Here is a 14564-nt window from a genome sequence, read left to right as displayed (position 1 = left end):
CTTTTTCACTTCCAAAAAACGTATTTTTAACAGTATTTTACTGTAGAATCACATTAACTGTAATTACATTTATTCACCGAATATAGTATGGAAACTTACTGTTAACCAGTTAACAGGTTTTTACTGTAGCATTTTTACAGTCTTTTACTGTTAAAATCACAATCATTTTAGAAGTGTAGAAGGGAAAACGAACAGGCTGTATCCTTATTTTCATTGCTATAAAATTAATTAAAATCTACTGAACTTTATAATGCAAGTGTTCCTATTGTTCAATTAGATTTGTATAGGTTATTTTAAATGCCACTGCATCTACTCTGAAAATAAAAGTTATCTATTAACTTAATTAAAAGGATTTAAGTTAGATTTTATTGTTTTGTAGCTATAAAAAAAAAAACATTAAAACCTCCACAAAAAAAACCCCAAAAAATGTTTAAGCGGGAGTGTGAGCAGACAGGAGGTTTCTGTGGGAGCAGCTGCGCCGTCGGCCGTACCGCGAGCCGGTCACTCCGAGTTGTCAGGTCTGATAAACGAGAGCCGAGCTGTTCAATTTCACATTTCGTCCTCGTCATATCCACGCTCGGTGATCATGCGCCACTGACCCGCGGAGGGCGGGCAGGAGGATATTGATAAAACAATTATCTGCTCGCCGCTCATTTGATTTTCTATTTCAATTACCGCCAGCGAGGACGGGAACGGGGAGGATTGCACTATTGATTTTTTTTCTCTGTGACAGGAGAGTGCGAGACTCCTTCGCAGGCTGCTTTGATGACACCGCAGCCGTGTAATAGCACGCTGTCTCGTGTCCTTGTCTGGTTTTCAAGTCTCACTTGTTGCAATTATGTGTTTGGGGGAGAAACGGATGTTAAATTACTGTGTTGAGGCAAGACACTACAGGCAAAGCCATTGTTTTTTTCATGCACTATAGGCTATTTTGGCTATTTTGCTTCTATGACTTGTCTTGTTTCAGACTAGGAAAAAGAAAACATCCAAAATACACATTTAATTCCTATTATGTTTTATCTATTTGAATATTTGAGTTTTTTTGTCCACTTCAGTAGCACTTACATACACTAAACCGTACAGTTTTATTCCTATATCTATATTCTGAAAGTTTTTACTGAGGGGTTTGTTCATATGTCATTCACACTGATGTACTCCTAAAACATGTATTTTTTTATGCCTGTTGTTGACAGTATTTTCTGATTTTTGGAGTGATAAAAAGAGATCCCTGAAAAATCCTTTCTGTAATAACCTTTAACTCCAAGTATTTGGAGCCTGGTTTTAACCAGTAAATCTATGCAAATTTCTGGAAAAGTTGTAATACAAAATAATCGTCTTAATCAAGTGGGGAAAATATGGTTATCAATTAGTTCAATTTTTACCCTATTCACCTGTGGTGCCTTGCCTTAAGAAATAGCAATATTTTAGAAAGGCTAAGAGACTAAAAAAAGTTACTATATGTTTTGATAGAAGATTAATATAATTTTTTTTATTATCTAAAAAGACCAGGAATGTATATTAAGAAAGTAAATGTGATCATTTTTGATTTTGACATTAAAGCTGTTCTTGCCAATAAAAAGCTGTCAACAAATATTTTTGTTGACTGGTCGAAGAGTCATTTGAAAACCCATTAGTCATAACATAGCCTAGCATGTCAGTTATGAGCTATGATGATTAATCAATGTGAAAACAAACCAAAAAAATCACTCAAATAGTCGAATAATCATCAGATTGGTCAATTTATCAACATAAGCGCTAGTTGCAGCCCTATAGTGTATGTTATCACTTTGTAGCACCATGCATATCAGTTAAAAGCCCTTTAAACTTGATCTAATCAACTCAAACCATGAGATTCCCAGGAGACTCTATTGACATGACTGACAGACAGTCATAAACCAAACCTGCTGAACAGCGATATAAAAGAGCTGCAATGATAAAAGACAAGGGAAAAGAAGAAGTGCACTGTGGGAAAATCAAGCCCAGTGCAAAGCATTTATGAGCTCCTCCTTTTAACAAACCAGGGTGATCTCAATCATATTCATAAACAATATCAACATACTGACAGCATCTATAGTGTAAATGCATGTGCAGCTTTAAAGGTCTACAAATGTTTACAAATCCTTTGAAGACTGGTCTGAACTGGAACTGCAGACCAACACAGGTGACCAACTCCAATAGTCAGACTCAAACACAGTGGGACTCTTGTTTCTCAGTAAATGAAGAAACTTTGAAATGCATTTTAGTCCCAACTAATTTATAAAGGAATTCCAAATTGTGCACTATTTGTAATTAGCATAAAACTCAACAAGTATGAAATATAAGTGAAACAATGCCAAAGTGATGGTGAAACATTGTATATTGCATATGTTATATGCAAAATTTATTGAATGTTATTGCATCTATAATACATGTTGAATTAAATGCGACTCTGTTGCCCTTTCGGGCTTGAACTGATGGTAAAACTAACGACATTATTAACTCTCTAAGTCTATAAGTCTATAACTCTATAAGACTATAAGTCTTGATATTTACTTTGAAAGCTGAAGCTCGCGATTATGGTAAGGGGCGTTACATTTCCGACGTATGCTTGTGGTGTTTGGCCAATCACAATGCACTGGGTCAGTTGGCCAATCAGAGCAGACTGCGCTTGTCAAAGGAGGTGGCTTTGTTGAAAACGAAGCGTTTGAGAGAGGCGGGGCATAGAGGACCTACAATAATATACAGTATTTGAAAAATAATGTGTTTTTTGAACATTAAAGCATGTCAACATATTCTGTTACACCAAATACACAAAATAATGATCTTTAAAATAGCATCATATGACCCCTTTAATGCATTTACCTTATTATATTGCATATGTTATATTATATTGCATATATATTGCAATTTAAAAATCTGTAAATCTTGAAGGATGTCAACTGTGTCTCTAAAGTTGTTCATTTATATATAGATGTTGATATTGTATGCTGCTGCCTATCCAAATGTATGAAATATGTGTGCTAGAATGAATATGAATTCCTATGAATACTAATGAGATTACAAGAACAAACACATATTGCATTGCGGAACATATGAGGTTTTAGGCCGTTGTGCTTTGCAGCAAGTTTTAAGCTTCCATTTGTTGCCTTATTTTTTCATCTCAGAAAAATGAAGTATATACCAACCTCCAAAACGGATATGAATAAAATATCAGTTTCTTCTCCTCAGCAGCAAATGAGGGTTACTTGCCTTGTTAAGGCAGAGAAAATGCTGATTAAATTTTCATTTCACTGCAGTGTTTTTGCACCACACTTTCTGCTCTGAAATATCTGCTGGACGCTGGACGAGGGTCTATCTATCTATCTATCTATCTATCTATCTGTCTGTCTATCTATCTATCTATCTATCTGTCTGTCTGTCTGTCTGTCTGTCTAATCAGTGTTAATTTACTATTATTTATGTACTATTATAGTATTTATTAATTTTTTGAATTAGCTTTTATTTTTTATGTTTTCAGTTTTCATTTTAATTTTTTTAAGTTTCAGTAATTTTGTTATGTGCTTTTGTTATTTATTTATTTATTTATTTTTATTTTAGGGCTAGCACACAAAATATCTCTACCTGTCAGATATCACTGAAATATGTATTGTGGGAAGTCACCTCTTTGACACTGCTCTGTTAGCCAATCAGAATGCATGGAGGCGGTTCTCTGCCTGTCAATCATTGCTGACATGTCTTTGGAGGGCGTCACCCAGCTGATTGTACAAATGACTGCATATAAGCTATAAAGTTGTTTTATGTCATCATCTCATTATGCAAAGTCAAAGACAGTCATTTTAGCAAAGGGATGAACAATATACTTATTAGAAATATATTAAAAAGTGTTAAAATCCCCAAAATGTATACTTTGCACTTTTCCTACAAACTTAATTTTTTAATAATAAATCTTTGTCTCCAATCCTGCTGTCATCACATCAAGCATTTTAGAAAACAATTGAATTTTTGTGGAAAAACGTATTTTTAGTAGGCTAGTAAAAATCATTTTAATTCAGAAACATAAACCGTACAATTCAGAACTGGTTTTATCAATAAAGTGACTGCTAGCTTATCCTCTTTTCCTCAAAAAAAGTTAAAAAGTACGAAAAGTGATGCTTATCATAAATCCACGTCATCACTTTTACTAAAATCTGTGATCAAGGCCGCTTATTCAAGGACATACTAAAAAAAAAAAAAAATTACTTGGATGAAAAAATCTGAAGAAGTTTCATTTTGCAAGATTTCAAGTTGTCAAAAGTGGCCCTAATTGAAGAATTACTAACATCTAGCTTTACAAATATTAACATTTTCTCTTCAAAATGGAAGAGTAGCCAAATATAATAACACTACCTTTTTCAATAAGTTCCATTTTTAATAAGTTTTAAGTCATAAAGAATGGCCCAAGATTTAATTCAAGCAAAATGAAGGAATTTCTTTACAGATTGAACATAATTACTGTTTTGCACCTGGAAAAAAAATGATTGCACCTGCATTGCCATGAATGTAAAAACGCACGCACAACTTCCTGACGCATGATAAAACGAGGAAACGGCCTTGTGTGAAAGTCACACACATGTGATGGCTTGAGCAGCCCGACTCATTTTATATTTTCTCTCTATAAAATATACGACCCTTCCCTCTCAGGCTTTTATCCCATGTGGAAAAATTATGGACGACTGCAGATCACAAATGGCACTCATATCGCGGGGAAATGTAAAATATTAAAATACACGAGGTGGGGTGTGTAGCATTTACTTTAGGGAAATTAAAAATGAATGGAGTGATACTTTAGCTCAATTTAGTTTACCTGTCGAGAGCGTGAGGTTGTGCTGACAGAACAAAATCAGTGTCTTTCAGATCGTCTTGACAACAGACTTCATCATTTTTGCTGAATGATTTTTAAATGATGGTGTCTTGGTGATTTTAAGTGAATGTATGAAATCAGTTCTTCTTAAGTTCATCGCATTAACTATGAAAATGTTCTCAGAACGTTCTGGCAAGGTTCTCTCAAAGTTATGAACAAACATTCTTCCAGCAATGCTAATAGATTGTACGTTCAAAATTATCTGGTCTTTAATAATGTTCTCAAAACATTAGCACAACTTATTCATCATTCATGGAACGTTTTTCTAAAACATTTTAGTTGGACGTTCGTCTAACTATTTTTAAACATTAATACTTACTGTACAAGTTTCAGATAGTTCAGAGAAAATGTAAAAGTAACTTTCTCATAATGTTTGCAAAATGATAAAATGGAACATTCCCTTAAAGAGATAGTTCACCCAAAAATGAAAATTCTGCCATCATTTACTCACTTGTTCTAAACCTGCATGGGTAACCGAACCGAACAGTTGATGGTAGCCATTGACTTTCATTGTATTTTTTTCCATACTATTGAAGTCAATGGCTACCGGCAACTGCTCAGTTACACACATTCTTCAGAATATCATCTTTTGTGTTCAGCAGAAAAACAAAAACTCATACAGGTTTGATACAACTTGAGGGTAAGTAAATGATGACAGAATTTTAATTTTTGGTGAAATATCCATTTAACGTATTGCCTAATGTTCAAATAACCTTTTTTTTTTTACATTTAAAAAACTGGATGTTTTGAACGTTCAGAGAACATTCAGGAAATTTTAATACTTACTAGTTGCACATGGTTCAAAGAACATTCAAAAGCAACTTTCCCATAATGTTTGCAAATGGAACGTTCCCTTAATGTTTCTCTAACATTCAAAAAACCAAAAAAATAATGATTATTTTTTAAACATTTAAAAAACGGGATGTTTGGAACGTTTAGAGAACATTTAGAAAACGTCACTAGTTTCAGATGCTTCAAAGAACATTCCCAAGTATTTTTCCCATTATGTTTGCGAAATGATAAAATGGAATGTTCCCTTAATATTTCTCTAACATTGGAACGTTCCCTTAATGTTTCTCTAACATTCAAAAAACCAAAAAAATAATGATTATTTTGTAAACATTTAAAAAACGGGACGTTTGGAACGTTTAGAGAATATTTAGAAAACGTCACTAGTTTCAGATGCTTCAAAGAACATTCCCAAGTATTTTTCCCATTATGTTTGCGAAATGATAAAATGGAATGTTCCCTTAATATTTCTCTAACATTCAGAGAACATTCTTAACTTAACAGGAACATCAGTATAACGTTCTTATTATTGTTAGCTGGGCTAATGCTTCATAAGTTGCACAATCCTTTTTGTCTTCATTTTTAGCACTAGCTCACTTTTTTTTTAACTAGATCTAATGCATTTCTTTTTGTTTTGCTTGTAAAGTTTTTTGCTATTTTTCTTCATAAAAGACAACGTGCACACTCAAAATGCACTAACATTAGCTGAATGCTTTTGGCTCCACTACTCACCAAGCGCAGTAAACATTTGCTCAAGAAACGTACATTGTGCTTTTAGTTCTACACCGACATAGAAGTACATAAGCAGGGAAGGAACGCCGGGGATTTAAATCAATTATGCTCCATTCTCATGTCCATTTTCCAGGCCACTGATCCATGCCGCCTGTCTCTGACAGTCCTCTACAGCCTACAGGGTAAGCAAGCTGAACACAAGCCGCCTGGGCAGAGAGAGTGTAATGATCCACCCACCACAGTCAAGCGCATCTTAACCACTGTGCAGCCCAGTTAATTGCACAACTTGCTGCTATAGTGAAAACGAACACGAACAGCAGCAAATGCACACGGAATGTGTACTATATGTGTAAACAGATGGATATTTCAGATGCATGTCTGCAATTATATTTAGGTCACTTTTTAGACATGTTCATGGTTTTCTAATACCTTGAAACACACTTCATAATTCCAGTATATTATAAATATTAAAATGGTGATCATGTAACAAGATCACAAGATGTTAATTGATGGACTGGAGTGGTGTTGATTACTTGTGGATTATTGAGATGTTTTTATCAGCTGTTTGGACTCCCATTCACTGCAGAGGATCCACTGGTGAGCAAGTGATGCAATGCTACATTTCTCCAAATCTGATGAAGAAACAAACTCATCTACATCTTGAATGGCCTGAGAGTGAATACATTTTCAGCGAATTTTCATTTGCTTCACTGTTCCTTTCAAAAAATGCAGAGATCTTGTTGCAACTGCTTTAGCGTTCATAAACCTGTAACTATGTGGACGAAGCGGAGTCCAGCTCGGGGTCGTCACATGTGGTTGCCGCAAGACCGCCGGATGCTCCTTCTTCGAATCCGATGGCCGCGCCGTTCTCAAGCCCGCCCGCCACCGCTCACTCAAGGCCGCGGTGTGTGACGCTGTTTCGTTGTGATACACCAAATACACAAAATAATGTTATTTTTAGCAGCATCATATGACCCCTTTAAAACCACTTTCTGCATGAATATGATCTCTCTTGGTAACACAACAGCATCAATATTTATGTTGATATTTATTTAACTTCTGTTATATTTTATAGTCTCTTCTAATTAAATGTTAATGCCCTAATAGATATATAATATTCAGCCTGATTGATTTCACTCATTAGCTCTGTAAGATTGCGTCAATGCTTAAATGCCCCCAGCAGACTTCAGAAGTGCTTACTTAATATAAAGCACGTCTGTAAATCAACCTAATGAATCAAATGCAATTGCTTTGCTGTACTTAAAGCTGACAATTGATTTTGCAGAATGAGAGATGCATATTTACAAATATGCATGCTCTGCAAAACTTGTGTTTGTGAATGTATTCAGCATGCTGAGTTGTAAAGGGGAGTTACTTGCTACCATGGCAATGTTTGAATGTTTACTGCACTGGCACTAGAGTGCACTGTCATGATGTAATGTAATGTTTTATACTACATTTACACAACCAATTGCTCCACAGAGCCAATGAATTTCCATGACTTTTCAAGACATTTTTTTTAATTACAAAGCAATAGTTTAATTAGAAAGCAATGCCAAGCCAATGAAATATTATCAAGCTGAGCATACTTCAAGACATTTTTTTTAATTACAAAGCAATAGTTTAATTAGAAAGCAATGCCAAGCCAATGAAATATTATCAATATATATATATCTATATATATATATATATATATATATACACTATAGCTATCTGACTTTTCCATGACTGATGTTACTTATTTGACCTTTCCAGGCCTGACATTTTCTGACATAAGCTGCACAATTCAGCATAAATTGATGACTTACAATAGAGATCATGATTCTGAACAAAAATATTTATTTCAGATTTACAAACATGATCATTAGGCTACTAAATAAAATAAGGTGTAATTGAATTTCATCTTCTTCTTTTAGAAACACAACAAAGCATGTTGACAACTTGCAAAAAAAATACAAACTATACCAAAATACCTGACTTGTCTCTCTTAAATCAGGTGATTTTTTTATTTAATATAATAATCATATCTCTGCATAATCTGATATTCTCATAATAGCATGTTGGCAAATATTGTGAAATGTCTTGTATATTCAATTCTGATGGCTACAGCATCTACTGAGATGCACATTTCTGAACTTCTGTGTTTCTGCTATGCTTACATCAATAAGTGGCTGAACATTGCATAGAGTGCTCTGTTAATCACATTGCATATTTGCTGAGAAGTACTAAAGATATCAACCACACCTTTACAAAATACGTCATCAGAAAACACCACAAACAGCTCATTCACACTTTGGTAAGGAAGCATCTGTCAGTGTTAAACACACTATTGTCTGTAATAAACATGAGCTTCTGCAGGACTGCTGGTGGCTATTGTGAATGCAACAGCGGGTTGTATTGAAGAGCATCATCCGTGCAGGTGTATTATGGCAGCTACAATATTATCATTTATTTTTAAAATATTGTTGCATGTTACCTTTTACATTTTTGCAATTTACCGAGTTTTTTTTTTTTTTTTCATAATTGTGTTGCTGTTCACATTTCCCTGAAAAGCCTATAATAAGCTGTTTAATGTTACATTGTGACAACGTGCCCCGATATCGGATGTGTGGCGTGTTAAATTAATATGATCTTTTTTTCCTGGACAGCAACTGTGCAAGTGCTAAATAGTTTTGTTTTTTTAGTCAAGGCTGTAGAAATGGACGTTTAAAACCACACTGATAAATATTCGCCAGAGTAAATACACCTTATTGTTATTAATAAATTGCACTAACATGGACAGCAATGTAAAGAGTCATTGTAACACTAACTTAGCCTGAGCCTCGTCCAGGCTCTGGTCGGTGATGGTCATGATCTGATGCAGAATGTCTCGGCATAAAGGAGCACTTACCTGTTTTCTCTTTGATTTCACAGAGCACGCTGAACAGAGCCGGTTTCATTCTGTGACAGTTCAGCCCATGCTTTCTTTCAAGAAAAAACAGGAAGGATACAGAATAACTGATCATTCATACACACCATTAACACAGTGTTTTGCATTCAAAGTTCATCTGCTGTGCTACTAAATTGATCATCTTGATTCCCCTTGATTGCACCTCACAGCACCATGCAAGATCAACCAGTGTTTCTCGTTAGGAAACCAACATTATTATGTTTCATGTGCATTTATAGAGTACTTTTCTTTTATTGTTTTAATGGCATACGTTTATATAAAACCATATCGTTATGGTGAAAACAACACCAATGTGGTAAATGTATTATGATGCATAGTGTCTTGATTTATACAAAAGTGGTAGTCTGCAACAAATGACACTATATAGGCTAACAAATATTTTCTACATTGTTAATAATAATTAAACACCAACTGTTGGGACAACATACAACACATGACATAACTGAATTAATAATGCAAAAATAATGCAAATAATGTTTAATAATAATAAAGCAAATAATGTTTTTGTTTGTTCTAAATAAACACTGACTATTTTTCAGGTCAGGGTATGCTTTATAATTTAAAATTACTGTAGGCCATATTTTATATACTTTTTAAAATATTTAAACTCGTCCAGGCTCTGGTCGGTGATGGTCATGATCTGATGCAGAATGTCTCCGATGTCCTGCTTGTTTCTCGCGTCGGTTCCGTCATGAGGCACCGGTAAAGCCACCGGGTGTCCGGTGAGGGTCACGCCGCCCAGGGTCTGCATCAGATGAATCTGCTCCTCCATCCTCTGACTCAAAGAGCTCTGACTTTTTTAAAATCCGCTCAAGAGAGATTTTGATGCCGTCCTGAATCAGTGCAATGAAAATGACGGATGCGCAAGAGTCCCGAGTGCGCGAAAACAAAAAAGTGCTTTAATAAAACGATCCACTGATTTCCAGAATCAGAAACAGTCTAGTGCACTTCGATGCTTTTACTGTTCATCATTTACCTCGTTGCAATGTTTTTTTCACACTGTTATCCCATGCAGTCCAGTGGCAGCTTCTGCAAAACTTCAGAAAATCCCCCTCTATTTGATTTCCATCCTTGAGTAGAAAATCAATTAGTGATAAAAATGGGATGCATATAAGCTGCTATAAACCACTGGCTTTCCAGTGTTCTTTCTTCCTGTTGTTGAGCTGTGGAATAACACGGACAGGTTGTTAAACGCACATCCCGCTCTTCTGGATGATCTACAGCAGATGTAATGGGTTGTGTGTGGATTCCTGTGTGCGTCTCGAGCACAGCAGCTCCTCCTGTGTTGCACAACAGTGTGCAGACAGTCGGCTCCGCCCACCTGGGCTCTGCAAATGTGCATCTGTGCTCACAATTACATACATACAGGTCCAGAGTCTGGACGAGGCTCAGGCAAAGTTTTACAATGACATTGCTGTCCATGTTAATACAATTTATTAATAACAATTTATTAACACGCAGGTTCGCACGTCACATTTTTACCTCCGGAGAATATTTATCAATGTGGTTTTAAAAGTCCATATATACGGTCTTGAATACAAAAAAACAAAAAAAGCTAATTAGCACTTGAACATTGCACTGTTGCTGTCCAGGAAAAAAAAAAGATACAATTCGTTTAACACGCCACACATCCTATAGCGAGGTATGTTGTCACACCATATGGGGTAAGTTGTCACACTGTCATTAAACAGCCTATTACAAGCTGTTCAGCGTAATGTCAACAGTAACACAATTATGAAAATCAAAATTCAGAAAACAGCGAAAATATACACAATAGCATGCAAAAACATTAAATAAATAAATAATATAAACAAAAAAATACAAATAAAAATATATTTAAAATATTTTAAAATAAAATAATGCATAAAATGGCAAGCATATACAAGGTTGCATGTACAAATATTAAATTATAATATGATAATAATATAATAAGTCAAATAAAAAAATATTTTTGAAAAATAAATACTAATAAAATATATTTAAAATATATTATGTATAAATGTAATATAAATATAAATGTAATGATATAATAGCAAATATAAATGTAATATAAAATATAGCCTACATACTGTAAATTTAAAACTATAAAACACAACTTACCCCGATCTGAAAAATAGTCAGTGTTTAATTAGAACAAACAACGTTGGTGGATAAGATGGTGTTCAATTATATTAAAATATTAATATTATGAGTTATTTTAATACTTCAACAAACTACATGGACATGAAATTATAGTAAGTATTTATAAAGTTTTAGCTTTTAGTTTCGGATCTGTTTTTAGTTGTTTTAATACTACAGTTGATTGCTTCTGTTGTCCTCATTTGTAAGTCGCTTTGGATAAAAGCGTCTGATAAATGACTAAATAAATAAATAAATAAATACAATTAAAAGTGTAGAAAATATTCTATAGCCTATACAGTGTCATTTGTTACAGGCTACCACTTGTTGTGTGTCAAACAAACGGATGGATGGATGGATAGATAGATAGATAGATAGATAGATATGGATGGATGGATGGATGGATGGATAGATAGATAGATAGATAGATAGATAGATAGATAGATAGATATGGATGGATGGATGGATAGACAGACAGACAGATAGATAGATAGATAGATAGATAGATAGATAGATAGATAGATAAGTAAAAGTAAAAGATAGATAAATAAAAGTTATGTAATTTTAAAAGCATGCTTGATGTGGTAACATCTAAGGTATCAGATTTTATTCAGTCAAAGATATCATTTAGTTTGACTGAATCAGCCTGATGAAGTGAAGTGACGTGTGGCCAAGTGTGGTGACCCATACTTGGAATGTGTGCTTTTAGAAACTGAGCAGGTATAAAACTCTCCATGTTGTAAAATGGCACATTTTCAGTTTTTACAGGAAAAAAAAATGGGACAATTGCATTTGCATTGGTGGGAGAATTGTTCAGGCTAATTGAGTAAACAATCTTTCTACTTTTTGCTATTACGCTGTGATTTTGCAAGGGCTAGTGTAAATATCTTGTGTGTATATATATATATATATATATGTGTGTGTGTGTGTATTTTATTCACATATCTTTATTTTTTATTATCTGTGTGTTGTTGTTGTCTCTGTGAACTGAAAGCTTCTCACCAAAACAAATTCCTTGTATGTGCAAACATGATTGGCAATAAAGCTCTTTCTGACCTCTGACTTCTGATCAAAGAAAGTTATTAATTGTAGATATTGTATTATGTGAAGTTTGAACATGCCTCTTAATTTAAGAAATTATAAAGAAAAAAAGGGGAAATGAAAAGGAACAAGGTAAAAAAAAAACATTAAATCACATTAAATTAAAACAACATTTCAAATAATAAAATCAAATAAAAAATAAATAGAATAAAATAAAATCTATCTGTCTATCTATTTTTATTAATTGTTAACAATCTAGCCTTGATTGGCCGCGTCTTGTCCATTCTTCGTTCTAGAGGGTGTACTTCCGGTATGAGGGGTAAACCCGCAGGAAGTAGATTACTGGACCACCAACACAGGAACAACAGAGTAAACAGACACGTTTATTCTGTTTTTGGGACGATATCTCCACAAGTATGAAATGAGACCGTACAGTCAGTGCCTCGCTCGGACGGTGTGGCGCGTCTGTGATGGTTTCAGCCGCTGTTATAGGCATGAATGAAGGTAATGATGCGCTGATGTTTGAGGCTCATCGAGCAGATTAGCACGAGCATTAGCAGGGCCTGACTAGCGCGTTCACTGAGCTCTTACTACGCGTGTCTTATCCTAAATATTAGTCAAATGTAATGTTATTCATATTAGACAGCAACGAGAGTACATTTGTGACCGGCTCGCCCTCATAATGAACACAGTTAATGTGGTTATTGATCAAAAATCGTTAGCTTTCTGGCTAATTAGCATTTTAGCATTATCATTTGTTATTCTGTTTACAAATCAGGATTTTAAAAACGTTGTAACATGTGGTGTAACAGTAAGGTATGGGTGTCCCTGCTTATGTCCTGGGCTAGTTAGGAAGGTTGTTGTTTGGCTTTCAGGTGACCGGAGCGATCTTGACAGCTAGTTAGTAACTAACCAACTGTGTGTATTTGCTTTACTGTGTGTTTATATCTTAAACATCCTCATAAGAACAATAATAGAGCCTGGAAGACTGGTTTATCCATTATACCTGTGTGTATTATGAATTTTGTCCTAAATTTGTTAAATTAATGATTTTAGTTTGACTTGTCGTAAGAAGCTATGTGGATAGTACATATTTATTTTAATTTATGTACTTCTCTAAATATATTCCCCGCTAAAGCCTGACATATGAAATAATAGTTGGAAAAATCTACCCCAATAAATATATAATATCCAGCCTGATTGATTTCACTCATTAGCTCTGTACGATTGCGGCAATGCTTAAATGCCCCCAGCAGACTTCAGAAGTGCTTACTTAATATAAAGCACGTCTGTAAATCAACCTAATGAATCAAATGCAATTGCTTTGCTGTACTTAAAGCTGACAATTGATTTTGCAGAATGAGAGATGCATATTTACAAATATGCATGCTCTGCAAAACTTGTGTTTGTGAATGTATTCAGCATGCTGAGTTGTAAAGGGGAGTTACTTGCTACCATGACAGTGTTTGAATGTTACCACATGTTATTTATTTTTTAAATGGAGCAATTTATTTAACACTTTTGCACAGTTTACGGAGCAGAAATATGCAATTTGTTGTAGATGTTATTTATATGGCAAAAAATATAATTCTGATCGCTTGTAATGTAAATCAGTCCGATCTTGGCAGTATAGGAGACTACTGACATAAAATATGTATAAATAAATATCAGCTGTCACTCTATATCACTCAATATGTCTTAGTAAGATGATATTTAAATACTTGATTTTATGATGAAAGCTCTGTAGTTTCAAGATATATATAGACCAATTTCGGTGTTGACAGTTATGACAGTTTTAAAGTAGCAGTCTATGGAAGCCATGGAATAAAAGAATAAGAAAAGGTCATTTTAAGGTTTATATTTCAAAACTCTGACTTTTTTTCTCACAATTCTGAGATTAGATCTCACAATTCTAATAAGAAAAGTCAACTGGTCATTCTCTCTTTTCCCCTCGGCTCAGAATCATGAGTTTATATCTCACACTTCTGGCTTTTTTTTCCCTCAGAATTGATAAACTCGCAATTATGGAGTTAAATCGAGTTATAAAGTCCGGAC

At 34.4% G+C, this 14564-nt stretch overlaps 1 protein-coding gene across 1 annotated transcript in view; it reads right to left on the bottom strand.

Moving 5' to 3' along the window:
* Positions 1-10581, bottom strand: part of LOC107715538 (pre-B-cell leukemia transcription factor 3-like) — a 44180-nt gene extending 33599 nt beyond the window's left edge. The window contains exons 1-2 of the mRNA XM_016521690.1: positions 9941-10581; positions 9291-9364 (exon numbers count right to left, since the gene is read on the bottom strand). Of these exons, the coding sequence (XP_016377176.1) occupies positions 9291-9364; positions 9941-10122 (256 nt within the window). The 5' untranslated portion in view covers positions 10123-10581. The remainder of the gene's footprint in view (positions 1-9290; positions 9365-9940) is intronic.
* Positions 10582-14564: the final 3983 nt, after the last annotated feature.

The sequence above is a fragment of the Sinocyclocheilus rhinocerous genome, unplaced genomic scaffold (assembly GCF_001515625.1).
Source record: "Sinocyclocheilus rhinocerous isolate Xijiao unplaced genomic scaffold, SAMN03320098_v1.1 scaffold2765, whole genome shotgun sequence".
Taxonomy (NCBI): Eukaryota; Metazoa; Chordata; class Actinopteri; order Cypriniformes; family Cyprinidae; genus Sinocyclocheilus; species Sinocyclocheilus rhinocerous.
This window is presented reverse-complemented; position numbering and strand designations above follow the sequence as displayed.